At 40.5% G+C, this 27,866-nt stretch overlaps 2 protein-coding genes across 5 annotated transcripts; both read right to left on the bottom strand.

The window, feature by feature from the left end:
* Positions 1-692: 692 nt before the first annotated feature.
* LOC308393372 (sentrin-specific protease 7-like) lies at positions 693-24,764 on the bottom strand. Of its 4 annotated transcripts, none has more exons than XM_080877084.1 (22): positions 24,511-24,764; positions 23,408-23,522; positions 22,730-22,812; positions 22,485-22,646; positions 21,525-21,616; positions 21,303-21,448; positions 20,687-21,008; positions 20,366-20,484; positions 17,830-17,931; positions 16,309-16,342; positions 12,247-12,462; positions 11,351-11,574; positions 11,063-11,130; positions 10,872-10,988; positions 10,133-10,267; positions 9,945-10,037; positions 7,405-7,481; positions 6,882-6,937; positions 5,713-5,756; positions 5,210-5,278; positions 2,743-2,893; positions 693-983 (listed from the first exon to the last, which is right to left on the bottom strand). In XM_080877084.1, exons 2-22 carry the CDS (start codon positions 23,519-23,521, stop codon positions 828-830), a joined length of 2,580 nt encoding a protein of 859 aa, XP_080733210.1. In that variant the 5' UTR covers position 23,522; positions 24,511-24,764; the 3' UTR covers positions 693-827. The 4 variants fall into 4 exon arrangements, 3 of the variants coding, with proteins under 3 accessions (XP_080733210.1, XP_080733211.1, XP_080733212.1); XM_080877085.1 differs by having other exon boundaries at positions 10,145-10,267; XR_013970969.1 differs by lacking the exon at positions 693-983 and having other exon boundaries at positions 2,755-2,893; positions 5,152-5,278.
* A 136-nt stretch (positions 24,765-24,900) lies between these two features.
* LOC308393373 (uncharacterized protein) lies at positions 24,901-26,925 on the bottom strand. The gene is made up of 3 exons (XM_080877087.1): positions 26,842-26,925; positions 26,344-26,416; positions 24,901-26,264 (listed from the first exon to the last, which is right to left on the bottom strand). Exon 3 carries the CDS (start codon positions 26,254-26,256, stop codon positions 25,795-25,797), a length of 462 nt encoding a protein of 153 aa, XP_080733213.1. The 5' UTR covers positions 26,257-26,264; positions 26,344-26,416; positions 26,842-26,925; the 3' UTR covers positions 24,901-25,794.
* Between the last annotated feature and the right edge of the window lie 941 nt (positions 26,926-27,866).

Below are 27,866 nucleotides of genomic sequence, written 5' to 3'. Positions count from 1 at the left end.
ACATTTAGGCCAGGAGAGTACAGGCCGACATTTCTAAGGTGTCTTTAATGTTTTTAAATTTTAACAAGTTTATTTTGGTTAGAAAACTTTATTCTCTGACAGCCGTTATGTTGACATGCGGCGGCTCTATGGTGCATCCCACCTCAGTTAAAGTTTTTTTGGGCTCCATAGAGGTGAGTAATTAGCGGTCATTATGCTCATCCACTAATCTTGGCCTCTACTGTGGCGCTCCTGTCTTTAAATGTATAAGCCCTCCTTGAGGCCGGCGCCCCCTCCTGTCTGATCCACTTAATAAGCGGTAAGCCGATTGGTTCTCAGTGGGGGGGGCGCTCTGCTAAAACCACAGAGATTACCCAACTAGCCCACACAATCGAACGAACACAAAAGCAGACATAAACATGTTTTAACACAGACACAGAAATAAAAACATCGCATCATGTTCGAACAGGAGACGACTAAAACATGAAGAAACGGAGAAAAATAAATTAAAAAAGTAAATTAAAGAAGTCGGAATGCTAGAAAACACCAAGACACTCACTGGTAGTAACCCAGTGACCTCTGACCCCAGCTTAGACAAACACCAAGGACACACTCTCCTCACTTCACTTACAACTGATTACCAATTAATGCATCAATTACACGCTTCACTCTGCAGCACGCCAGCTCCAGGCTTTCAAAATAAGAGCCTCACATTGTAAAATTTAAATAAATACTTTTATTTAAAAACCAGGAAGTGTCAGTATAAATTTGTGTACATTCACAGACATATAGTTTGACTGAGTGAAACAGGAAGCAGTCAATGAAGCAGCAGCAGCGGCGGTGACGAGTTAGCGGCTCGGCGACGGTTTTGGCTCCTCCTCCTTCAGCTGACTCTGGTGCAAACTCATGATTAGACTCCGGATCTCATCGCGCTTCTGTCGCGCTCGCTGCCGCGGAAACCAGCTCTCCAACCGCAGCGGGATGTCAAAGTGCACCACAGGGTTCTGGAGGAGCCAATCAGAGAGCTCGATTAAGCCTCAGACCATCAGGACATCAGACAAAGCGCACCGTGAAGACGATAACAGAGTGACGCGAAAAAAAAAAAGCAAGTTTCTTTAAGTTTATAATTCTAATTAGGGCTGCACGATATTAGGAAAACCTGCGATGTGCGATAACTGTGATCAGTACTGCGATAACGATATGACTTGCGATAAAATAAATAGCAAAAAACAAAAAACAAAACAAAACCCGATACATAATTTCCATTTTACTGCAACAGTTTTATTTAATGAAAGCTGCTGTATTAGCAGTGTAACAACAAAGTGCACTTTAACATTGAAACATTGCCCCCATAAAAAAAATTTCTGAGGTTTGAATTCTGAAAGACATCCTGAAAGAATTTGTTTTAAATAAACATAACTTAAATTATACTGCAAATTATCTCAGTGCAGCTGTTCATCATTTTACCACTCACCAAGTAGTTATGATGTAAGTCAAAACTGGAGAGTAAACTTTACTGTAGTTCTTTACTGTAGCTCAGTTCAAACATGACGGTCTTGCGGCATGTTTCATACATTTGTGGAATGGCAACATGGGAAAAGTAGTTTCGTGAGGGGATGCGGTATCTCCGGTCCACTTTATGTATCAGACTGGTGAAGCCCTCTCTGCTAACTGTATGTATAGGCATCATGTCTTTGTCACAAAATTTGTAATGGCCTCTGTTATTTCTTTGTACCGCTTCGGCGTTTTCTCATAAGGAGTTCCACTTGAAAAACTCTGATACAGAGACAGTTGTTGGACTGCTGTGCTCTTTGTCTTAACATTAGCAACCTTTGTTTGGCTAGCCCTGTCTTTCTGGAACTATTCAAACAGTTCTCTGTGGTTGTATTGAAGATGATGGTGGAGATTCGTGGCAACCACCAGAGGATCAGACTAGTGTTCGGCAAGTTTTGCAGAGTACCTGTGTTTGGAGAACGTCGTCTTTATCAAATCCAAAGTACCTCCAAATAAGCGAGGTACTATTTCTTTCTTTTAGGCACGAGTTCATAGTCAGTAGCGTTCTCGTCATGCGTCTCGCTCTCAGCCTTTACAACTCTGACTCGTTGCTGCAGCGTTGTTCGCTCTCCACCTGCGTATGAAGCGGGCCTCTAATCCATTTGATTGGTTAATGCCGTTAAGGGCTCTGTTCGACTGGTCAAATGTGTAAAGGGGATTCTTTGATTGGTAATTTTTTTAAAGCACGTGTGTAAACATTTTAAGGTACCCAATTATCGCAGTTTACGCCGTCTTTTGCGATGGGCCCATCGCGCAGGCTGATATTGCGATGACAATAAATTTTCGATTTATTGTGCAGGCCTAATTCAAATATTATTTTTAGTCATAACGTCAGAAAAACGCACTTGAAATACGATTCAACACATTTACCCTCAAAAAACATAACAAATAGAAGGAACCTAATTAATATTTTCTTTACCAGCATCATTCTGTGATTTTACACATTTTTTTCACATATTTCAATAGAATTTTTACGGTGTGATAAATATTATTATGATACAATTTATTTAAAAAAAAAAATGCCAAAAATAAATAATTATTTGGAGACTTTGTTTCACATTTTTATAATTACAATTTATTGTTTTCTAGATAATTAAATACATTCTTGACATGCTTCACACAGTTTATTACTCTTTTGTTCTCTATATCTTTTGTTAATATTTTGTTAAAAATATTCACACCTGTGTGTTTTTGTGTGTGTGTGTTCACCTGTAGAAAGCTCTCGACATACTGCAGCAAATAGAGTCCACAGTCGCTGCTGTTGTCCTGCTGAGGGACTCTGCAATTGAAGCTCTTCATGGTGTCGGACGTGAACAGACGAGGCGACTTCCTGCGGACCTCCCACTCCACCTGCAGGTAGCTGAACAGAGAGAGGACCTTTAACCCTGCAGCTTGGTGGGTCACAGTTAAATACAGTGGGGCAAAAAAGTATTTAGTCAGCCACCGATTGTGCAAGTTCCCCCACTTAAAATGATGACAGAGGTCAGTAATTTGCACCAGAGGTACACTTCAACTGTGAGAGACAGAATGTGAAAAAAAAATCCATGAATCCACATGGTAGGATTTGTAAAGAATTTATTCGTAAATCAGGGTGGAAAATAAGTATTTGGTCAATAACAAAAATACAACTCAATACTTTGTAACATAACCTTTGTTGGCAATAACAGAGGTCAAACGTTTACTATAGGTCTTTACCAGGTTTGCACACACAGTAGCTGGTATTTTAGCCCATTCCTCCATGCAGATCTTCTCGAGAGCAGTGATGTTTTGGGGCTGTCGCCGAGTCTGACTGTTTGAGGCTGTGGACAGGTGTCTTTTATACAGATGATGAGTTCAAACAGGTGCCATTCATACAGGTAACGAGTGGGGGACAGAAAAGCGTCTTACAGAAGACGTTACAGGTCTGTGAGAGCCAGAGATTTTCCTTGTTTGAGGTGACCAAATACTTATTTTCCACCTTAATTTACGAATAAATTCTTTACAAATCCTACCATGTAAATTCATGGATTTTTTTTTCACATTCTGTCTCTCACAGTTGAAGTGTACCTCTGGTGCAAATTACTGACCTCTGTCATCATTTTAAGTGGGGGAACTTGCACAATCGGTGGCTGACTAAATACTTTTTTGCCCCACTGTATGTTCAAATACCACAGGGACGTGAAAGCAACTGTGACACTAACTTAAAACCCCAAACATTTTTACTCAGTGAAACTAAGTCTGTGCGTGATTAGTTGATCAATAATATTCCCTCACTTTATTAATTTGCAATTGACATTGATTTAGGTAATTGTGTTGACATCATAATACCTTTTAATTAATTTTTGGTGCATGTATTAAGCATTTCTTTCATTATTTCTTTATTTATTTTTTGTACTTTTATTTAATTCTTTATATAATATTATTACATTTAATAATATTACCGTATTTTTCAGACCATAAGGCGCACCAGATTATAAGGCGCATTAAGCAAAGCAAAACAGTCAAATAAGTCAAACTTTACTCAACTTATTCTTCTTGCTTCCTCCACTTCCGTACCATTGATGTATTAATGTTGAATTCTCTCGCTGCTCTATTCCCATGTTGTTGCAGTATATTAATGAATAACCTCGTATTGTGGATGGATTATCTCAGTTGTTCTCCTGACTGAAGTTTGGTCTGTTTACAGCATCCTGCCATCAGATTGCATTTGTCCCTAACATCAGGCACCCTCTGGAACTTTTATGAGTGGTAAAAAGTTAGCGTTCATCCACCAGCTTTACTGTGTTTATGTTATGCTAACATAGCTGTGTCGCTAGCCATCACATAACACATCATTATACAGGGAGTGCAGAATTATTAGGAAAATGAGTATTTTGTCCACATCATCCTCTTCATGCATGTTGTCTTACTCCAAGCTGTATAGGCTCGAAAGCCTTCTACCAATTAAGCATATTAGGTGATGTGCATCTCTGTAATGAGAAGGGGTGTGGTCTAATGACATCAACACCCTATATCAGGTGTGCATAATTATTAGGCAACGTCCTTTCCTTTGGCAAAATGGGTCAAAAGAAGGACTTGACAGGCTCAGAAAAGTCAAAAATAGTGAGATATCTTGCAGAGGGATGCAGCAGTCTCAAAATTGCAAAGTCCTAGAAATCTACAAACCTTTATTAAAAATGCTGCAGTGTTCGTTTGACTTTGGGACCTGAGGCGGACGTAGTTTTGGACCCAGATTACTCTGCGAGGCTCCTCACTACAATAGCTGTAATGCTCCAACAATCCATCAAGCGGTGCAGCTTCATAGCTTACCAAAGTCGTACTAAAACATTTTTTGATAGACTTTTGAGCGCCGTGTTCCACATAAAATCAGTTCGAGGACAGTAAGCACAACCACAATTCATACACAAGGCACACTGTCGATTTTTGAGAAAATTTAAGGAAATTAAGTGCGCGTTATAGTGTAGAAAATACAGTATATAATGTTTTTCATATTTTTATGGGATCCTAAATATTTTCAACAATTTATTACATTGGAAATAAAACAAATTATACAATTATTTTAGAAATTGCTTTAAAATATTTTAATTGTGTTAACTATGTTAATATTAAATATTTCATTAAAAACGAATATAACATTACTGATAAATGTGGGTTTGGTTTGTTTTCTGTCCTCTGTGCGTCCTGAGGTGGAACTCACTCTCTGATGAGTCTGCAGACGTTGTCGTGGTACGACAGTTTCAGTGAGTCCATGACCAGGAGGCACGGCCTGCAAACAATGACAGTGTTACACAACCATGGAAGGAAACTGGACAAACTGCAAATAATACAAAAAATAAAAATAAAAAATAAAAAAATAAAAAAATGAAAACGGTCCACAAATATAAAAAAACTGAACAAAAAAGGAATAAAAACTGGGGAAAAAATGGAAATCTGCATGAAATGTCACAAAAGTAATGAGAAAAAGCAAATAAACTCAAGAAAAATGAAGAAGAAAAACATGAAAAGAAACATCATTGACATGTGTCTGGTAAAATAAGGAACAGAAACCTCCGTGATTGAAACGAAATGATGTATAAACTTGATAAAATCTGTCATATGTGCAGAAAAAGTGACAAGTTAAATAAAAAAAACAAAACTAGAATAAAATCTGATCATTTCTGATTGATTTCGATGTAAAATCTAATGTGGGTGAACTCTGACCTCTTTAAGACTCTGTCCTTCTTCCAGCCCTGCTCACTGGACTCCTGCAAACACACAACACAGTTACTCAAACCCAGGATTTTAAAACAATAACGGAGAAAAACATCTCAGTGATTGTAAAGAACGCTGCATCTCCTCCTCTTCAGCAGCATCAACTAACCATCACATTTCACATTCAACACAAAGGTCAGCCCATGTTTTCCCAAACAGATCTCACTAGAAGATTCAACACTGAACTGATCATCTGAGCCAAATAAACTGTGAACTAATGAATGTGCAGCGTGAAATCTCAGAGGATCAGTTTTACATAAATATAAATAAACAGTGTCGTCACAGCTGTATGAAACGAGGTGGAAACCCTCCACAGACTGAGGACACCTGCTGCATTTTGATGGATTTACAGTCTGTACTTACACTTTAAATACCAGGTACTGCTTAATTACTGTGAAACCAGTGGTAACTTTAACATGTAATTACAGTTTACTACAATCAACTTCACACCTAAAGTGAAAAAGTATATTTAAACGGTAATTAAAGGGTAGTCAAGTTCAAGTTTGATTACAATAAAGTTACTGCTCATCAGTCTGTGTAATCAGTGGAGCTGATCTATAATTACAGTATGTTTACACTGTACTTACAGTATATGTGGATTATAATTAAAGTGTAAGGGCCATAAATAAAGTGCCTATGAAATTAGTCCTGTACTTACAGTCACAGTATATGTTGGTTGTTTTGTTTTTTTTCCCAGTAAGTTTCCCCATTGCCAGGTTTCTAAAATTTTATTAAGAGACCCTCACGACTCATCGAGTGACACCACTGATTAGCCAATCAGTGACATGGAGTCTGTTGATGTCACTTTCTCAGATCAGCTCAGAACACTTAGAATCCTGGCTGAGCAGGTAATACTGAAAAAATGGTTATTTATTGCTGACGGAAGGTTGCCAGTGGACATTTCAGGCTCTGGTAGCCTAGGTAACCGTGTGATGCATTTACATGTGAGTCAAGGCTATCCTTTCACTCTCATCATTCCAGCTTCAGTTGCTCACATCAAAGTTGAGAAACATTTTAGACCCACACATGTCACAACCTGAATGTCACCGGCTTTCTGTGGTCGTGACACAACTGGATATTTACACCACACTGAAAGCAATGACAGTGTATGAACTTACTGGTGGCTGCTGTGACACGAGACTAGAGTTTGGCTTTCCCACAGCTCCGGATTTCCCTGCAACGACAACAAAAACACATTCGCGTCTACACGAGCAGCTCTAAATAAAACTACATGTGAGGTTAAACATAGAACACCAAAGAAAAAAAAGATCAATGAATGAAATGGAAAGATGGTCAAAGAAAAAAAAAAAGGAGAAATGAGCACAGATGATGAACCAGATGTGACCTCCAGTTTACTACGAGCTGATTTATAGACCATAAAGATTCAAAAATGTCTAAATGGGTCTTTAGTGGAGAACATATTTAAGTCTGGAACATTTAATCCTTTAATTTTGGGTGTCAACTTTGAGCATGGTGTTTTAATCAGCGCTGGCGAACATTGTGCCCCAAATACCCTAAAACGCTGCCTCCCAGAGGGACGTAAACACCAGTATGTCTGGTGCCCATTAGAGACGCTCTGCTGAACGTGACCGAAGCCACAGCTTTCATTCAGCCACAGAGACAAAAACCAGGTCAGCTCACCTGCTCGCCTCTGAAACTCCTCGTACCGAGCCTCCTCCAGACCTGGGAAACACACCACCACCAGGTACCAGTGAGCTCTGCCAACACAAAACCACAACATACAGCTGAGGAGAGACGGACAGAAAAACCCAGAACCAAAGCTAAAAACACACACACACTCATGGTTTAAATATTTACAAAAAAAAAAAAAAAAAAAAAAGAAGAAAAAAGTCAAGACTGGAAAAATGTGGTACAACTGAGCTTGTACAGAGAAAAAAAAAAAAAAAGAATGTGTAAGAAAACAAAACTACACAAAATAAATAAGAAGGTCAAAGAAAAGAAAAATGGACATTTTGCACTAAAAAGTTTCATAAAATACCAGTAAAAGAAAATAAAAAAAATAATTGAATTAAAATTTAGTTAAAAATTTAAAAAAAAAGAAGTAGTGGCTACCAAATAAATACATGTGTTAAAAAAATTAATGTCCCAGAAGAAAGAGGAAAACAAAAAAAAAAAAAAAAAAAAAAAAAAAAAAAAAAAAGCATAAAAATGGCACAAAACCACAAGAAAAATGGCCTTAAATGTCACAATAATTAATAATTAAATAAACAAAAAGAGAAAGAATAGTAAGAATATTTTAAAACAAAAAAAATAAATACATAAAACATTTTTAAAAATAATGAAATAACGTGAAAAAAATGGATAGTCCCACTGAACAACCTCAAAATCAGCAGACGTTTTATTCAACAGTAATAATAATTTAAAATAAATGTTGATCTCCATTTTATAATGATTAATAATGGAACATTATAGACTATGTGCACGTTAGCATATGCTACTTCCAGTGCGGAAACTCCTGTTGGGAGCTTTGCTTCCGGTGTCCTATTTGCGCCTCGTTCACAATCCAAAACAAGTTAAGCAAATGAATGAATCACGTGGCGATTTACATTTCTATAGATGTCTTGGGCATTTATCCAATATATCTGTAAATTATGTTCATCGACTTGATATTTTTTCCCCCGCGCCTCAGGGATTCAAATTTTATATTTCTCAGTATCTGTAAACAGCTGTCCCTCATTTATCGCGGATGTTATGTTCTAAAATTAACCAGCGATAGGTGAAATCAAGTAGCCAATTTTATTTTTTGACGGTGCAAAACATTTCGTGGACATCGTGGACATACAGCACTGCACTTCAGAGTCACACTGCTAGCGATCGATGCAGTGATTCTGTACTGTACAGGAGAGACGTCACGGAGGAGATCGTCTGCAGCGATCAGGACGCAGGACACAATGTGACGTAAAAAAAAAAAAAAAAAAAAAACAAACAAAAAAAAAAAAAAAACCATGAAAACTTGCACTAAAAAAAAAAAAAAAATCTGCGAAACAGCGAGGTGAAAGGAGAACCGCATTATTAGCGAGGGACCACTGTAATTTTGAAGGTAAGTCACAACATACCCTTCGTAAATACTAATGTATAGAAACCCTTACCAGCAATCATTCATTTTTTGTGTGGCTTTTTTTCACGGTTTGTTAACATGCTGTGTATGTGTGTACTTGACTAGCTGATATCGACATAACAGGGAAACATCTGGTTTGACTATTCTTCACCTGTAGTTTGAATGCTGAACATTTGCCTGTTTAAATCATAAGACCAGTCACTATACAGAGATGTGCTTCTGAATGTGGACGATGTGTCTTCTGCTGCAGTAATGCAGTTCTGCTTGTGTTGAGTGATGTAAACAACTGATCGATCTAAACTCTTTAAACATCAAAATTGATCATTAGATTTTTTATGACACAGCAGCGGTGAGTGTTCCCACCTTCTGCTCTTTGTAACTTAACGCAATCTTTCCGTTTTCGAGTTTTGGTCATGATTTTGGAGTATATCTTTGCAGTAGCCCTACATCCGGTCTCAAACCAGGAAGTTAGCATTTTCTCGTGCACAGGGTCTATTGAAACTGTGACGTTGGTGCTGAGAGCTGACCAGAGGAAAACAAAGCCAGGTTTTCTGTGGTTGTGACTCTGAGTGAGAGTTAAACTGATTTGGTTGCACTTTTTTCCCCCTTTTTAAAAAAAAAAAAGAAAAACAGAGTTTAATGTGTTTTTCAGGCCTGAGTATTTCATGTGGATATCTGCTGTATGAACGTATGAAGGTGCCACATTAACACTGCGCCTCTGAAAATATTCTCAGTGTGGAGGTAAAATGTCGCCTGGCCTCGTTAAAAACACGAAGGAATGGTGCAAAGATGCCGTAAAAGCAGCCTGAGGTTTAAGATGTCCTGAGCAGGTCTGGATGTTAATGAGGACCCTGAGGGGGGGGGCTGGGCCTGGGGTCAGAGTGGAGCGACAGTGGAGGAAGCGTCTCTGGTAAAGCCATCACGTGCGGCCAGTTGGCAGGTACGTGCGCTGATGAGGTGCTCGAGTGCAGCTTTTATTGAAAAGTGGCGTCTCTGAATGTGGGGCGAGGAGCTGAGGTCAGTGCGGGCGGCTCCAGGAGGTTTTATTCCTTTATTCCAGCTGACCACAGCGCCACTGTGAAGGTGGAGGAGAGGGACTTACTCTTGATTGACAGGCACGAACAGGAAGTCTTTGGTGAAAATGTCCACGTGGCGAGTCCACGTCTTCACCCGCTGGTGCCGCGTGTGACGGTCACTGAGGACACATGAGCACAGAGACACTCAGACATCTGAAACCTCGCACACCTTTTTTTTTTTTTTTTTTTTTTTTTAAATAAAAGAGATGCACACGCTTGCTCGTACGGGACATAGGGGGCGGTGCCCTCGCCGGCCGCTCGCCGTCTGCTCAGCTGCTTGTAAAAGAAGCTGCTGAAGATGTGACTCCTCTCAGCCACCGAGCCGCCAACGCCCTCCAGGAGGAGATACCTGCAGCACAAAGAAGGAGGGGAGGGGGACCCCTGCAGGTGACCAGCAGCTACTACAACCTCTGAAACCTCTGAGGGAGGTAGGCGGGGGAAGGAATCAGGGTTGGGGGGAGAAAACAGTGAAGGAATAGGGAAAAAAGAAGGAAGGAGGGAAGGAAGTAATGAGAGAGGGAAGTATAGAGGGAAGAAGGAAAGTAAAGTAGAAATGAAGGCAGAAGGAAGGAAGAATGAAAAAGGGGATGAGGACGAGTGGATGAAGGAATCTGGTAAAGAGGTAAGGAATGACGGAAGAAGGAAGGAAAAACAGAAGAAAAGAAGTGAAAGGAGTGGAAGAAGATAGGAAGAAGAAATTGGGGAAGGAAGTAAAGAGGAAAGTAAGGAAGTAACAAAGAAGGATGATGGAGGGATGGAAGAAATGAAGGAGGGATCAAGGAGAAAAGGAAGTGAAGAAATGAAAGAAAGAAGGAAGAATGCAGAGAAGGTAGAAAGGAAGGGAAGCGTGAGGGAAAAGAAAGAAGCAGCAAGAGGTTAGGGGGCAGGGAAAGAGGGGAGGAATGTAAAGAAAGAAAAAAGCAAAGGAAGCAAGGACAAGTGGACAAACTGACTTGAGGTAGAAGTCGATGATGACATCATTGAGGAACTCGCCAGCATCCAGACAGGCCAGGTCCTCCTTGGTCACGGTGATGCGGCCTTTGCAGGGGGCCACGGGGTACTGGATCAGCCTGGAGACCAAACTCAGGGTTAAAGCCCATATATGTAGTGTTTGTCCTGGTTATACTGGTTATACTGGTTTTACCTGGTGGGAAGACCAGCAGAGTTTAGGCTGGACTTGTTTCTCTGACCTCTGCTCAGTTGATTCGACCTCTGTCAGGAAACACACATCTGTGACTTTTGACCTTTAATAGTAACGTTTTGTGACAGACTGATTAGTTTGTGTATCAGGTTACAATCTGTGTCTCTTTATTTAATGATCTGTTTTCAACCATAACTTTTAGTCTCATAGTCTGTCCTGATGGCGTTCAGCGCCACGGCAAGAGCAGAGGAGCTCAGAGGAGGTGAAGGGAGAGGACGAGTCATCTCTTACCGTCGAGTGTCCCAGCAGTCTGAGGAGGTGCTGGTCCACAGGAGGAGGACAGCTGTGGAGGAGCAGCAGCCCGTTGGCCCAGTCCAGAGGGGAGGCCGGGCCTTCAGAGGAGGAGGGGGTGGCGACTTTGTACTCCTCCATGTCGAGGATGGAGGCCAGCAGGGCGGCCTGGAGCTCCTGCAGCTGCTCCTTCAATAGCAGGAGGATGAAGCAGCATGGAGGACCTACAGAGAGTAGGAGATGCCAGGTTATCCAACATGAGTACATTAAAACCAGTTATAAACAGACTGGTCCAGGATCAGCCCAGTCAGCCCAGCGCTGTGATGTCATTGAGCACTATGAGCCCAGTTGAACCAGTGAGAGCTCTTCTATTCTCCCAGTAAACACCAGCAGCAGCTCTCTCTCTCTGTTTCCACCCGCAGGTCTCTCTGGCCCCGTACAGATGACCTCACAGCTGGAATCGGTACACTGTGCCTCCGGCTTGCCACGATTGGCCGATGGCTGGGTATGGAGCCCTTTGATTGGCCGGCAGGGGCCCGGCCCAGCGCTGCACGGCTGCAGAAGTAAATTTTCCGTGAAGCCTCAGAGTGAAGCTTTGATTTTGGGCTTTGTGCAGAGATCCTGTGTGAGGCTGATGGATCACTGCATGGGGAAAACAGCTTGACTCTGTAACAGTTTTATAATTGAATCTAATAAACCGACTCCAGCCCGGTTATCCTTATCCTCTGAACACCACCTCAGACTCTGCAGGTTTCCCTGGGAGGAGGTCGGGCTGGTTTGGTGATGTAGAGTGAGCGCTCGCTGCAAGTTAAACAGGGAAGCAGCTGAGTGGAAACTGTGCGGTGATGAAAACTGAGCAGAGCAAACATCAACCGGAGCTTTAACCCTCGCCTTACCCGAGCAGCAAGACGAGGAGGAAGAGGAGGTCTGGATGGAGGACAGCTCCTTCTGCAGCAGGTTGGCCTGAGCATCCGTCACCCACAGGAAGAGCAGCGAGGGGGCGGGGCCTTCCCAACCAGCCAGCAGAGTTCCACCACGGGCCACGCCCCCGTCCCACAGGCCGTAACCCCGAACCTGAGACGCCACCACGCTGACCTGACACTCCTCCACCCCTGAGAGGAAAAAAAAAATGAATTAATTTGTCTCCTAATTCTGACTTTTTAAACTCATCTTCATCTAATAAACTGTGACTTTAAACCCATGATTTCACCTGATCATCTAACATCTGTCTGATGGAAAACAAGAGGTCATAACATCTGTGGAGCAGTGAGACCTCCAAGAATGAAGTGTTGAAAAGATGGCAGTAAAAGGAGTGTTTTTACTGATGCAGTCTCCATGTTTAACAAATCAGGTGAGACAGCAACTTGTCAATCACAGGTAGCTCCATCTTAAATCCTTTAAGACTAATGAATCCATCATTTACAACATGAACATCCTGTTTTATTGAAGAAGGCTTTAAAACACAGACCGAGACCACAAACCCATCAGCTAAGTGTTTACTGAACTCTCAGTGAGAAGTCTTCTACACTAAGAGACGTTCAGGGTTTGAGAAGCTACATCCATCTTTCCTCACAGACACCTGAACGCTTCTTCCAGCTTCTTCCTTTAGAGGTCACCACAGCGGCTCACCTGCCTCCATCCAGCATGAAATCATAAACGTTGCACTTTGTAAATCAGAATTGTCAGTTTCTAATCATTACGTGTGGGCGCGCACACACACACACACACACACACACACACACACACTAGGGGTGCAACGATACTCGTATCGATATTGAACCGTTCGATACAGTGCTTTCGGTTTGGTACGCATATGTATCGAACAATACAAAATTTTTAATTTATTTTATCAACTTTTCTTCTGACGATGCTGTCTGTGTTGAGCACTCAGTGGATCTGCGTTCGACTACTCCGCCTAGGCTGCACTGTCGAGCGCAGATCCACTGAGCGCAGCACAAGCTAGCAAGACAGAAGCTAAGCTCGTTGCAACATGGCAAATTGAACCTCCCCCACCCTCATTCAGATGTGGCCTTTGGAACTATTTTGGTTTTCATGTGACGTATGACCCTGAAGGTAAGCGCGTCATGGACAAAAGTAAAACAGTATGTTGGATGTGCCACGCAATGCTCAATTACATTGGTGTGAACTAGTGCATTAGCGCAGTTAGCTCGTCTTGACGGCATCCACCCCCACGCACGGGGCGATCCGCGGTAGCTCGTTAACGGAGATTTGCCGTGTTGTGCCGTTAACGTCATATCAGATTAACGCTGACAGCACTAGTGGGAACACAATGAATAGGACTGCACATTTACGCTGACATCATCCTAGTGCAAAGACAAGTGGAAGCAGACAAAAACAACAAGCACGCATGCTACAAACTTTACCAGAGTCATTTAGACAGCCGTTAGCACATGATTCTCCTTATGGGGACCTGATATGTTTAATATGCTGCTGAGAATATAGCTCAGAAGAAGCGTATAGTATAGCTTTTATTTTGGAAAGAGCCATTTCTCTGTAATAAACTCTCTTTTCCAAAGATGAGTGATTCCTCGATCAGAGATTTATTTATTTTTTATTACTTTGTTGTTTCAGCAACATTAAATTTAAAAACTGTACTTTTGAGTTAAAAGATGTTTATAATTTTAATAAATGACAAATTAAAAAAGCATGAACATTATTTTGTATCGAAAAAATATCGAACCGTGACACCAAAGTATCGAACCGAACCGTGAATTTTGTGTATCGTTCCACCGCTAATAAATAAAAAAATAATAATAATAATTTTATTCATATGTACACACATATACATATATATATACACATATATATATATACTAGGGGTGCAACGATATTCGTATCGATATTGAACCGTTCGATACAGTGCTTTCGGTTCGGTACGCATATGTATCGAACAATACAAAATTTGTAATTTATTTTATCAACTTTCCTTCTGACGATGCTGTCTGTGTTGAGCGCTCAGTGGATCTGCGTTCGACTACTCCGTCTAGGCTGTAAAAGCAGCAGGATATATATTTTAGTTCTGCTGAGCCAAATAAGACAGGTCAGGGTGAAGAAGTGACAGCCAAAGAAAAGCTTACCACAAAACGGAAAAGTTATGACAAATCAGACTGTAAGGCAAAAAGAAAGTGCAGCTTTATGGTTTCATGGACAAAAGAATTTCTGTGGCTGCAATATGACGAGCTAAATAACCAGGGCTCCACATAAGTGGTCCGCAGGTGCACATTCGCTGTCAAATAAAACAAAAACGCCACAAGATATGAAGTTGCAACGCGTGTTTGCATACATAAGATTTTCAGGAGGACAGACATTTGTTTAAAACTCTTAAAGATGTCAAAGAAGCTCCTTTAAGCAATTACTTTGGTGTTCCTCCACCTCCAAACAAATGTCAGGAGTCGAACCACAAAAGAAGCGCGTATTCTCGGAAAAGTGGTTGCAGGAGGTGAGCTGGCTTCAAACAAATGATGAACGCACAGAGATGTGGTGCAGAATGTGCCGTGAAAATCCCACTCTAGCGGACAAAAACAGTGCTTTTTATATAGACGCAAACGTGCGTTGCAACTTCTTATCTGGTGCGCGTCTTTTATTTTGACAGCGAATGCGCACATGCGGACCACTTCTGTGCACCCGTGTAAATAACATAATGTTCTGCCGGGTGTGTTGTTGGTTTTCTCTCGATTTCTGAGTCGACAAGCGCCTTTGTTACTGGGACCAGTCATTTTAAGAAAGCCCCCCATTAGAAGCCATGAGAAATGCAAGAAATGCATTATTGCTCAGTCTGCAATATCTTTCCCAGAACAAACACCAATTGCAAATAACATACTAAAAATAAACCTGAAAAATCTGTTTAGAACAGCGTATTATGTTGCAAAGAGTGAACTACCACTGGCAAAATTTAGCCGTCTTTGCAAACTTCAAAAAGCAAATGGCCTCGATCTTGGTTCCACTTGTCTCTTACCCGTGACTTCAGCGGAAATTTCAAATTCAGGATCTGACACAGATGGATTCATGTCCTACACAGTTCTTACAAGTTCATAGAAATTTCTGTTCAATTAGAACCAAGTATTTGAGTTGATGATTGTAATTTTTATACAATGTTGTAATTTGTTTTTCAACAATTTTTTGATTAATGTTTTGTTTCCTTTACAATATTATACATTAAAGTATAATATTGTAAAGGAAACAAAACATCAATCAAAAAATTGCTCTTTTTTTTTTTTTTTTTTTTTTAAATTCGGGCTACTTACATTTATTTTGGGCTACCAAAAACTGAAGAGTCCCTGCCCGAAGGGCTACCAGGGATTTTGAAATTTTGAGAGCCCTGAGATATATTTATTTTTTTTAATTACTTTTGTTTCAGCAACATTAAATTTAAAAACTGTACTTTTGAGTTAAAATATATATTTATAATTTTAATAAATGACAAATTAAAAAGGCATGAACATTTTTTTGTATCGAAAAAATATCGAACCATGACACCAAAGTATCGAACCGAACCGTGAATTTTGTGTATCGTTGCACCCCTAATATACACACACACACGTATATGTATGTATGTATGTATATATATATATACACACACATACATATATATATATACACATACATACGTGTGTGTGTGTGTGTGTGTGTGTGTGTGTGTGTGTGTGTGTGTGTGTGTGTGTGTATGTATGTATGTATATATATATATATATATATATATATATATATATATATATATATATATATATATATATATATATATATATATATATATATATATATATATATATATATATATATATATATATATATATATATATATATATTAAATGGTGAGTTTAAGTCTAAAAATTACACTTGGAAAACTATTAAAGAGTCTGACTGACTGCATGTGTCAGTGTTAATGTTTCTGTCTAATCAGTGGGTGGAGAACATGAACCAGAGGGTGGATAAGTTACCTTTCATGGGGATCATGATCCCGCTTTCAGTGATCTAAACAGAGAAAGAGATTAAACTGTTAGACAACAAAGAAATGCTGCTTATGACTTTAAAAGTTTATTTAACTTGAGCTGAACAGACGACATTCAGAAGCAGACCCTCCACTGACCCCCTGACCACCTCCTTTTTAACAGTGCTCTAACTGAACCTTTAATCACTCGTTACAGGTTGAAATGTTTACGACCTTGGGGGAAACAAACAAAGCCGCTTCGTAAACTCAGAGTTCGGCGATTTCTCATCTGAGCTCTGGCTCTTGTTTTACCTTTGCTTCAGCATTTGTATCCCACCCTCACACACTAAAGAAAATAAAAGATGCTGGAAAAGATGTAGGATTATTAAAAGTGCAGAGCAAGCAGCAGAAAGTTGGACTAGCATGTGGAAAAAAAAAAAAAAAGAACAAGGTTAAACTTTTTTTTTTAAACCCAAAAACACAGAAGCTGGACACAAACACTGGAACGTCCCACAGCCACTGCTTGGCAGCAAACGCACTGCAGATTGACCTCAGCAAACAGGTTAAACAAGGGAAACCACGACTGCCTGTGGAGAAAGATCATGTGATCATATGACTGAGCGCTCCTGCTGGGCACGTGATGCTGACTCCAGTGTGACCAGTTTAAGGTACTAGGATTATTATTATTATTATTATTAGATTAAAAACGTGAATGTAGATCAGTGAGGTATCGATTTTAAAGAGTCAATAAATGTGTTTCATTATTGTAACATTATGTGCCTTCATTTAGACCCTTCTATATAAAAACGTCACATTTTCACAGCAGCAAAACATTACAGTATGTTAAAGGGTTCAGCACATCTGGAGCTGGGAGACAGGGTCACAGTAAAAATACCTAAAGTTTAGCTGTTAATGTAAACATATCAATTTAAAAAAAAAAAAAAAAGGAATATTTTATTGTGTACATTCACAAAACAAAGGTGTTCTCTGAGATTTTAGTCATAATTTATGGGAAATCTAGATATTAAAAAAAATTGTATTAAAAAAAACAGGTAAATTTGATGGAAAACACTTGGACACTCTTAGATAAAAGTTGCAAATTTATGACAAAAATGCAATAAACGACATTTTGAAATTTTTACAATGAAAAAAGTTGTACATTTACAATCATGTGACTAAAGTCACATATTTTCCTTTAATTTTAATTAACATCTGAAATTTTCATTGTTCCACCAACAAAAACACCTGCAGTTCTTGCAGACAGTCAGAAAACAGAGCAGAGGGTCTAAGAGTAGAAATTTTTTTTATCTATCAGCATAAATAAACATGTGAGGGGAAAGAGGAGCTGTAAACATGCTGTTAGTGACACTCCTGTCTGTGGGCAGGAGAGACCCCACAACAGTGACTCAGTAAAGCTGCCACACCTCAGATCACAAATAACAGAGCACTGATGCTCCTGTGTCCCGTCACACTGAGCGTCTCCGTGTTTATGGTTTACAGGTTTATGTGAAGCTGTGACAAACTGTCTCACCATAATCGGCCCGTTAGCATCTGCAGCCGTGAGGCCGGCGTGAAGAGAGGCGAACTCCAGCTGCAGGAAGGACGGTGGCGTCACAGGAACTGGTTTGGGAGCCTGTTAGACAGCGCAGAGGGACAGAGTGAGCCCACAGGTACAATGTGTGTGAGTGGAAAAAAGCCACTAACACACAGAGCAGTAAAAATACAATAATGCAAACAATAAAAGCGCCGCAGACGCTCGGGCGAGCGACTGTTTGTGCAGCAGATGGTGTACTCTCAGCTGGGATCAGGTTCAGTCTGTAAACAACAACAAACACTCAGGTCCAATCTGGATCTGCTTAGAGGAGCATTTACAGGCCGGCAGAGCCACAAACAAATGAGGTGACTCACCGCGGCCTCAAACATGCGACCGAGAGCTCGCGGACGCCCCGCAGCTAAACTGGGTCATCTTAACAGGAGAGACCGCAGCAGCTGGCACTGATTACCACACAGGTATCTGATTCTCACTGAGATTATTAATCTGCAGCATCAGGAACAGTTTAAATCAGGGGAATTCACCATTCTACACTCCATCATCTGATTATTTACACATAAACTGTAATTAATTCTTCCTCCTGTGCTCAAACTCTTCCTCACACACGGAGTCATTATTGTGAAGTTTCCTGTTTTTCCTACAGATTATTAAATCTTTGCCAAATCAAACACTCGCATTATCACATGTGGTGCCTCCCTAAAGGCAGCGGTCGACAGAGGAAGATGATCTGGACCGGTAATGGATCTTTGGTCATTCATAGTCTCCTGGAAATGTTTTATTCATCGAATTCTTGTTGCAAATTAAATATAATCTGCTGACTGTGCAGAGTGCAGTGGGTAGCCCTCACTTTAGCAGCTCATCGACTAGGGTCTGGTTGGATTTAAGACCACAGAGGAGAAGACAAAAAAGCCAATGAAGACAACTGCAAAGAAAACAATGAATAAGATAATAGTGAAGAAGACGACAGACAAGACGAAGAAGATGATTACAGGACAAAGGAGAGAAAAAAGAAGGAGACTGAAAAAGAGATGTCTTAAGTAAGACAAAGACAAAGTCTTTGTCAAAGTCAAAGGAGACAAAGAAAAAGACACATAGATGAAGTCCAAGATGATGGACTCCATCTAACCACGGAGGGACTGCAGATTCTGTTAGTTTAATTTTCACTGTGGATCTTCCTATTTTGGTTTTCATTCTTCATACATTACGCTTTCCAATGTTTCTATTTGCTCATGAGCCTAAAGGTGGCCATGTTACATTTTACTAAACCTGATGGTTTGATGCCAAGTGTAACTGTGACTGTTCTTGGCTGAGCCTTGCAGGACTTTCCAACACTCTGTAACTGACTAGTCTAATACAGTTTTAGTAACAAAAAAACAAATCACACTAATGATAAAACAATGAAAATGGTCACTTGCAGTAGCCTTCTGTCTCGTTGGGCTGTTTTTGGTTCCTTTGCCTGTTGACCCCTGCTGTTGTTCTCTTTCCTGTCCAAGCCCACTTTTCAGCATTCTACCAACACCATCATCACGTCACAACACTGTGCTGGGTTTCTGATGGACTGCATGCAAACACATCTGCACTGACTGCACGCTCCAAATCCTTTTAATACCTTTGAATTTCATGAGTTTAATAAACATCACCTCTAAGGACCCGTGCAGAGCCCAGACTCTGCTCTTTGGTTAAAGTGGACCCTGGTTTAATCATCTGCTGTTAAACTTAATAAACAGAACCACATTGTTTGGAAAGGCAGTCTGAAACGTCTGCTTGTTGTGGATGAAGTGATGGTTTTAAAATGCCGGATTTGTGGGTCACACGAGTGCACCACATTAAGCAGCGTCCTGTTTCTGAGCAGCTGCAGGTGGAAATGAAAGCCTGCTGTTCTTAAACGTGACTCTCATAAAGCAGCAGCAGCAGCCGCCACCGCCGCTTGTCCCGCCAGCGAGATCCCCCCTGTGCTTTTTTCGGATTATCTGAGGAACAACCCGGCTGACTTCTGGGTGAGGTTATCATGAACCCTTCGGCCTTTATTTCTCACTTACAGACGTTTAATTATCGCAGATGTCACGAGTCAGAGGTAATCACCTTGTTCCTCAGTGCCCTGCATTCTTACAAGACAACACTTATGTCATATTTTAACAGCCTTTACCAGCATTTGTACACCTTAAAACAACAATGTGCTCTGAGCTTTATAGATAGAACATTTTATTCTGTCCTGAAAGTCCACGCCTTAAACATGCTCTAAACCTGGGCTAAACGACAAGAAAACAAAATAAAGAAAATCAAACCAAGAATGGACAAAAAAAAGACTGAATCATCCTTGAGCTATAAAATAAATGCAGAGGACCAAAAACAGAGCCCTGAGGAACACCATGAATAACTATTAAAGATGCCCACGTGATTTTGAAGCCGCTGTTGTCGAACATGTTATAAAACAAAGTTACTTTATTAGTTCTGCAAGAAAGCATCAAACCTCAGTTTCCAAAGAAGAAACTCTGTTTCTGTTCTATTTACCTACCTGCACCTTCTCAGAGTTTCCCTGACGAGATTCATCGACCTGGTTGCTGCTATGTGACGTCCTCTTTGCTTCGTCTCCGTTTCCCTCACAGTCCTCCTCCTCCTCACTGGACAGCACGACTAAAGGAAGAAACAAACAAGCGACATCAGAACCTTCAAATCATGTCACCATTGTCACTTTTCCCCCATAAGCATCAAGCTGTGGGGCTGAAAAATAAACATGATTTTCCAATTAATGCCAATTTACATCCTAGAATTTCGCTCACTAAACATGGAGCATATACTTAGACTCCATCACATAATTGGTGGAAATCAAACTCACTCGGCTCAGTTGGTTGGCTCAGCTTCGGTTTGGGTGTCCTCAGTTGACGGTGGAGGACAGCTGACCTGTTGTTCTTAGTCTTCTCTTTGAACTGCCTCCACCTCTCTCTCTCCTTCTCCCTGTCGTTGACCTTCAGGTTGCTGGTGAAGGCAAGTCGCACCCTCCTTACTGGCGTCGTCGACGACGATAAGACCATGGAGATGGTCTTATCGTGACCCTCAGGCCTTTGTGGGCCTGAGGGTGAAGTTTGATTCAATCTGGAGATAGAAGAGTTCTTTGTCTGTTGTTTCAAAGGAGATTTGGGAGGAGTTCCTGTGTCGCTCTGAAACAATCAGACCGAAGGTGAAGATCCAGTTTGTAACAGGAAATTTAAAGTTTACAAAACATTCACAATAAAACCTTTTTTATTCTCTGCAACTTTTTCCTGCATCTCAGGTGTACCTGTTTAATCCTAAACAATTTTATTGTGAAAATACTGCCTACTCTGCAAACCTTATTTTTCTGAAAAACCTTTGATGATTTTATTGCGAAAATATTGCAACTCCCCTCACTTAAGTTTCATGACTTTACTTTTTGTGACTTTCACTGTGAAAGTGCAGCAACCTTTGACCTTTACCTTCTCAGAAGTGTCTCCATTAGACTCAACTCTCCTCCACCTTTTGTCTCCCAGTGTAGAAGAACTCAAACTCCCAAGATGCTCGTCACCTCTGAACTCAGCCAGAGAGTCCACAGAGTCCACTGAGATCCTTTTATTGACCAAAGCTGCAGAAGAAATGACGATCAATCACGTTGATCAATAAATCTCAGACAGTCCTCTCTCTACCTGTGAAAAGCTAACCTGACAGCTCTTTCTTCTTCTGAGGTGGAGACAGGTGCTCTAAAGCCACCTCAGGCTGCAGCAGCCGGTCAGACGCTCTCTTAGGACGCCATCTGGTGGAGAAAACAGAGACACTCAGTGAGACTATTTAAATTATCTCGCAGCCTGCGTCACTAATGAAAGACTTAAAAGTATATCAGAAACTTCTTTTTTACAATTATAGTTAATAACAAAATAATTCCAATGAAATATCATTGAATTAAAGTATAAAAAAAATCTAAAGCCTGTCAATACGTGTAAAGAAATATTGAAACATTTAATAGTAAGTAGCATGAAACAAATCTACAAAAATTTTAGAGAAAATAAAAAGTAACTTTCCAACTAATAATAAGGACATGATTAATAATATTCTAATAATATTTATTGTAATATTATAACTAATAAAAAAATAACTACAAATCTTTAGAAATGCTCCCTAAACACATTAGGTTGTAAATAAATAAATAAGAAACATTTAAGTAGAAACCTAAAAATATTATTAAAATATTGCACCAAAGGACATATTAAAATATAAACTCTGTAAAACCGCTGCATTAAATGTCATTAAAACAACAAAACAGTGGGTGAAACTAAATTTATGAAAGATATTTGAAATGTGACAAAATACTACCAATTTTAAAAAAAAATTAAGTAGAAAATAAATCATGCTTATAAATTTAAATACCGGAAGATTTTTTAAAAACTGTAAACTCTCAATTCAAATGAATGACATGTACAAACAAATAAGTCAACATTAGTAAATCTAAACATTATGGTTATGATTAGAGATGCAGAGGAGCCTAAAACTTGTATTAAAACCCCCCCAAAAAACAAACAATAAAATTAGTTTTAAAAAGATTTTGGTATGAAGTCTATGATTTTAAGCGGATGTTGGTGCAGCTTCAGCTCGTTAAATTATTGAGTGCAAAAAGAAAAACTCACCTGTTTGACAAACAGCTTGAGGTCACTTCTCTCTGTCCTGCTTGTGATTGGCAGCTCCAGCTGCCTGCTGCTCTTTGATTGGCGTCTGAAGCTCCGCCCCCGATGGGGCTCTTGAGTACCTGCTGTGTCTTGAAGTTTCCTAAGAGCTGCTTACACGGTGTCCTGCAAGGAAATGACCTGGTTACTTTTAACATTTCATGGAAAGTGTAATAAACTATTTAGACTGCAGAGGGTGCTGCACTCACCTCTGTCTGGCTGACAAAGCGCCCACAGGATTCCCAGAATGCATCCTGTCAGTTCCACCTCTGCCAGACTGATTCCCATAAAACTGCACACAAAACTCAATCAGATTAACTCAAACATACCACCTTTAAAAAGGTCCAACACTTTATAGATACCACCTTAAATGAGCCTTTCCTTAAATAACTGAATGGGTCGGACACTTTAAAACAACAACTTATATCACCTTAAGTAAAATCAATCTTACTCAAAACAGCCTTAACATAAATCATCACCACACATCAAGAATATGGGCTAGTACCACCTTAAAAAAGGAGTGGTGTCTCATGAGTTGCCTCCTGTTCAGCGGGGAAGGTGACTGAGTGGAAGGAGTGGAAGTATCCTGATATGCACTCTGCACACTCTATATAAGGGCAACTCCTTCCAATCAGTCACCTTAAAAGCAGAATTTTCAATTATTCTACCTTAAGAACCCTTAATAGTACTCAAAACTGTAGATTAGCTTTTCATATGACTAATCAACTAAACATGAGAAAGTTTACAGACACCATCTTTAAATATTCCAAACAATTAACCTGTCAGATCATTAATACCACCTTAAACGGTTAATCAGAGGATTAAAGGAATGTAATATCACTTCACGGGGACAAACGGATGACACGAGGAAGATTTAGGAATACCACCTTTAGTCGAGGGGTGGAGGTCTGGAGGCGGGACAGAGGTGACTGCATGTCTAGGGGACTGGAGTCAGAGCCATGAGGATGTTTCTTCTTGGGAATCTTGAAGGAAGATGCCATCCTGCAATGACACGAATACCTCAGACCATACAAAAAAAAAAAAAAAAAAAAAAAAAAATCAGGCAAAAGTACAGGAGCCGCCTCATAGAGCTGCTGTATCCAGAGAATTGGATGTACAGGGGACGCTATGCCAAATTCCATTAAAAAACTGAACAAGTTATGCAGAATTTCATCAAACTCAGTGTATAAAAAAAATAAATAAATAACAGTAGATTTAAAGCAATTTTGTCACATGACTGTCCTGCAGCTTTAAAAAAAAATAAAAAAAAATATTAACTTAAAGAATCCTACAGTAATTAAAAACTAACTTTTACTATAAATATGGGTAAGGACTGCTACACCATGCACAAAGGATTTCAGGAAATTTGTAGCGTAGTTATTATGTGTATTAATCTGTAGTCTGAGCCCTCAAATAAATCAGACAAAACTAATCTGTTCAGAATAATATAGCTGCTTAAAAAAAAAAAAAGAAAAGAAAAAAAAAAAAAGAAAAGGTCTTACATGCATTTCTGAATGGCCACATATTGGGCTTCTGGGGCTGGGAACTCTAACCACCAACGTTCAGATCAAATCAAAAAACATCCCGGAAATTATGCCTGCCAGTGAATTTTAAACATATGCGAGTAAACACGATATAAAACTACTGTAAAATCGATGCTGGGCAGACCAAAGTCCATTTGAAAATTTCGGGGTTTTAACCTCACCATCGTTCCCTGCCACAAAACACAACTCTGTGTTTTCACAAACACTGGGACATTTGATGTTTTAAATGACCGTTATATATATTATCACCAGAATTTGTGGCAGTTCTCCCTCAGATCTTCCTTTAACTATAGAAATAAATATATTTGCCCCGTCTATCACAGCTGGTGGGTTATTTTTGCGCTGAATTTTCAAAAACAAGTTAATGATTTGTAAGGTGTTCACTGCAGAAAGCTACCACAACTGTGGACCCGTTAAATAATTAAAAACTGAATAAATTTACCAACCCGAAGTCCGCCGGGGGAGCCAGCTAAGCGGCTAAGTAGCCGGGGCTAGCCGGTGAGCTAAGCTAGCTGCTGGCGGACTCTACGCCGTTAAATGTCGCTGAATTATCCGGACGCCTCATGGGGCGGCAGGCGGAGAAGCTGGAGGAGTCCCACCGTCCGGTTAAGCTTAACCAACTAATTCAAAAACATCTTTCTCTTTGGGCTGGACACTCAGCAGGATAACTGCTAAATAACAACCACAGCGTAGCGACGTCACTCTGCGTGATTACGCCACGTGGTTTCCTGTTCCCTCAATAAAAAACAACTATGCAAACAGCAAATAAATTGATATTTATTTTATATTTTATAATTATTTTTACTTCATTCTGTTATATATCGTCCTTTAATATTAATGTTTGTAAATATTTGCATTATGTTTTTACTATTTTAACTGCTATAACATTAAAAACGTAATAAATAGTTCCTCTTTTAACAGTTGCATTTTGATGTTGTACATTTTTGAAGAACTCTTACTTTTTCTCAACAAGAAATTAATTACACTAAACACAAATCAATCAAGAGAGGTCAAAGTGATCGAACATGTTTTCTTCTTTCATTGGCTGAGACATTGCTCTAAATGGTGAGGTGATTCACATGGTTCCTGAAGTCCTGCTCAGGTGGCCTCTTTAGCTTGGTCATCTTAAAAAAGCCTTCAGAGTAACAGAACAGATTAAAAGTGTCTCCATCTTCACAGCTGATCATCTTTTAAGCCTTCAATTCCATGCAAGAAGGTGAAAGTATCTAATACAACCTTAACAGCCAATCAGGCTACAAAAGTCACTTTCATTAAAGTCAACTGATGAGTAATACCACCTTTTATGAGGCTGACAGACAGAGGAAACTTGTTTAAATAAAGTTTTATTTTGAAACATAAAGATGCATTTCACTGAATTTCTTCCACGCGTGAGGGATTGATCACTGTGATTGATCAATGGTTCGCATGACTGGGTGATTCACAGGCTGGTGGTTCTTTGGTTTGACCTTTAACCCCAGCACAGCTGGATGTTTAGAGCGTGTGTGTGTACGCAGGTGAACAGGTGTGTTTCAGTCCTCGGGAGGAGCACTAAGACCAGATCGAACTGGATCATTCTAGAAGTTGTTTGTGTCAGATCAGCAGAGTGCAACTAACACTCTCACCTCCTGTCCAGGGTCTGCTCACATGTTCCTCGACATTCTAAAGCTAAGGCCACACTTCCTCTTCCTGTCACACGATAAGTCTGTCAGTTTTTAGCTCTGTGATGTGGTTCAGCTTGTCTGATCGACGGTGGTGGCAACGTCATCCGAGTGTCCCTCTGCTTCACGATTCCCACAATCCTCTGGGCTTCCTGTGGCGCTGACTCTGGGCACCGTAACCTCCTTATAGTAGCCCTCCCTGTGTAGCTGGCGGCGGACCGTTCTGGCTGACACGCTGTGGCTCCGCCCAGCGTTCACGCTCTCCGTCACCTGAGCCAGCGTGGCGCTGCGGTTCTTCTTCACAAACTGCACCAGTGCCCGTGCGTCGTGCTCGCCTAATGAGCGCTGCCGCCCGCAGTTCCCCACACGGCTCACCGATGATTTCCCCTGCGTCTTGTACGCCGCTGTCACTTTTGTCACTGTTCCTATGGAGACGCCGGTAAGCTGGGCGGCCTTGGTGACTGAAACTCCCGCCATCCGAGCCCCAACAATGACGCCGCGCTCAAAGTCGCTCAGATCCCGACCTCGGACCATTAGGGCACCTACAAAAGGAATCACATCAGACCCGGTCATGGGGAACACCTGAGAGAACACATGCACCATCACCCTGTTCAGACCCACCTCTGAGAATCTGCTCCAGGTCTTCTTCTGGCTGTGTGGCCGTAGATTTTAAGGCGGAAGTGATAGAGCAGCTCTGAGGAGAAACAGAATATGATTCAAACCCAGCAAGCGTTATGTAAAACAAAACACTAAAAAGGATTACTAATACCACATTAAAATGCCTAAGGATCATCAGCAACAACCCTTCATAACCCTACACTGACAGTTCAGTAATACCACTTTAAACCACCAAAATCCTAAGGGACAGAAGCTGGAAATAAGTTAAAAACCACCGTAAATCAGTCACAGGTGCTACAACTTTTACAAAAATGAAAAGCTGAGTAATTCCACCTTCAAGAGGTACTTAACTGGATAAAGTTAAAGTGAAGCCGACAGAGGGACACTTCACTGAAGAGGTGGAGGCGGCTTCAGGTGAGGAGTAGAGAAAGGGGGAGGAGAAAGAGGGGCGTGAGGGGGGAGTTGTGAGGAAGAGGAGTAACTCCACACTAACGAGCTTACCTGGAGGCCAGCCTGCCGCCCTCTGACCTCTCTGCTCGGACTGCAGTCCTCTGTGTCCCGTTCTGTAACACACTGGAGGTTATTCAGACCTTTAACTCATCTCTGGCCCGCTCATCTCGCTCCTCCTCTCGGCTCCAGCTCCTTCTTTAGCTCCGTGTTCCAAACACAGCTTCCACTCGGAGACGGTGTTAGCGCCGTCCCACTCCGCCTTCGGCAGAACCGCTTCTCCTGCCCCAAAATGGCGGCCGAACTTTTGTCTTCTTCCTACTGGGCTTGTTCTGGTTGACCCACTGCACATGCGCATTCGTGTTTTCCAAACTGGGCCCGCCCACCACTTCCCGCTCTTTTATTTTTTAATGTTTTAAACTTTATTAATATCAAACATATAAAAAAATTACGATTCCCCTTTATAAATTATTTATTAAATATATAACTAATATACAAATGTTAGTAAATATATAATGTCACACTGTTTAAGTACACTTTTTTCATATTGCTTGGTCTTGTAATTTTCCCATAAAAACAGTTCATGCTTTGTGCATGTGTAATTAATTGTATATACAGGATACAGAGACAGTAAAAAACAATTATACACTCAGTAATAGCCAAAGGTAAATACAACATTCATGTAATCTATCATGAATTTTTTCCACTGAGTTATTTTTCCAGATAAATAATCCTGAAGCATGAAGATGAAGACTTATATGTGCATCAGGATAACATATACCTGATACACATAAAAAGCAACTAAACCCTGCTCTAAATTCAATCTACATCACAGTTTCAGCTCATATAAAATCTGTGTAATAACATTAAACAGTCCTATCCCGGACTGTCCGCTGAAGTCCATCGAGCAGGTTGGGGAGGAGAGGATGTTATTTAAGCTAACATCCATCATGGACAACACCTCCTACCCCCTGCATGAGACTGTACGAGCACTGAGCAGCTCGTTCAGCTGTAGACTTTTACACTCACAGTGTAAGAAGGAGCGCTACCGCAGGTCATTCTTACCAGCAGTTGTCAGA

Source organism: Rhamphochromis sp. 'chilingali' (genome assembly GCF_963969265.1).
Source record: "Rhamphochromis sp. 'chilingali' genome assembly, chromosome: 3".
In the NCBI taxonomy this organism is placed as follows: domain Eukaryota; kingdom Metazoa; phylum Chordata; class Actinopteri; order Cichliformes; family Cichlidae; genus Rhamphochromis; species Rhamphochromis sp. 'chilingali'.
The sequence above is the reverse complement of the archived record's forward strand: the minus strand, read 5'-3'. Positions and strand labels throughout refer to the sequence as shown.

What these genes read in the sequence shown, in the direction of transcription:
- LOC308393372 (XM_080877084.1), bottom strand. Translation starts at nt 23,521, where the DNA reads ATGGCATCTTCCTTCAAGATTCCCAAGAAGAAACATCCTCATGGCTCT. An exon ending in GAAACTCTGAGAAGGTGCAG is followed by an intron (nt 17,932 to 20,365) that starts GTAGGTAAATAG and finishes GCTGTCTAACAG; the next exon opens with GCTCCCAAACCAGTTCCTGT. An exon ending in GGAGTTTCAGAGGCGAGCAG is followed by an intron (nt 6,938 to 7,404) that starts GTGAGCTGACCT and finishes TTGTCGTTGCAG; the next exon opens with GGAAATCCGGAGCTGTGGGA.
- LOC308393373 (XM_080877087.1), bottom strand. Translation starts at nt 26,256, where the DNA reads ATGGTCCGAGGTCGGGATCTGAGCGACTTTGAGCGCGGCGTCATTGTT.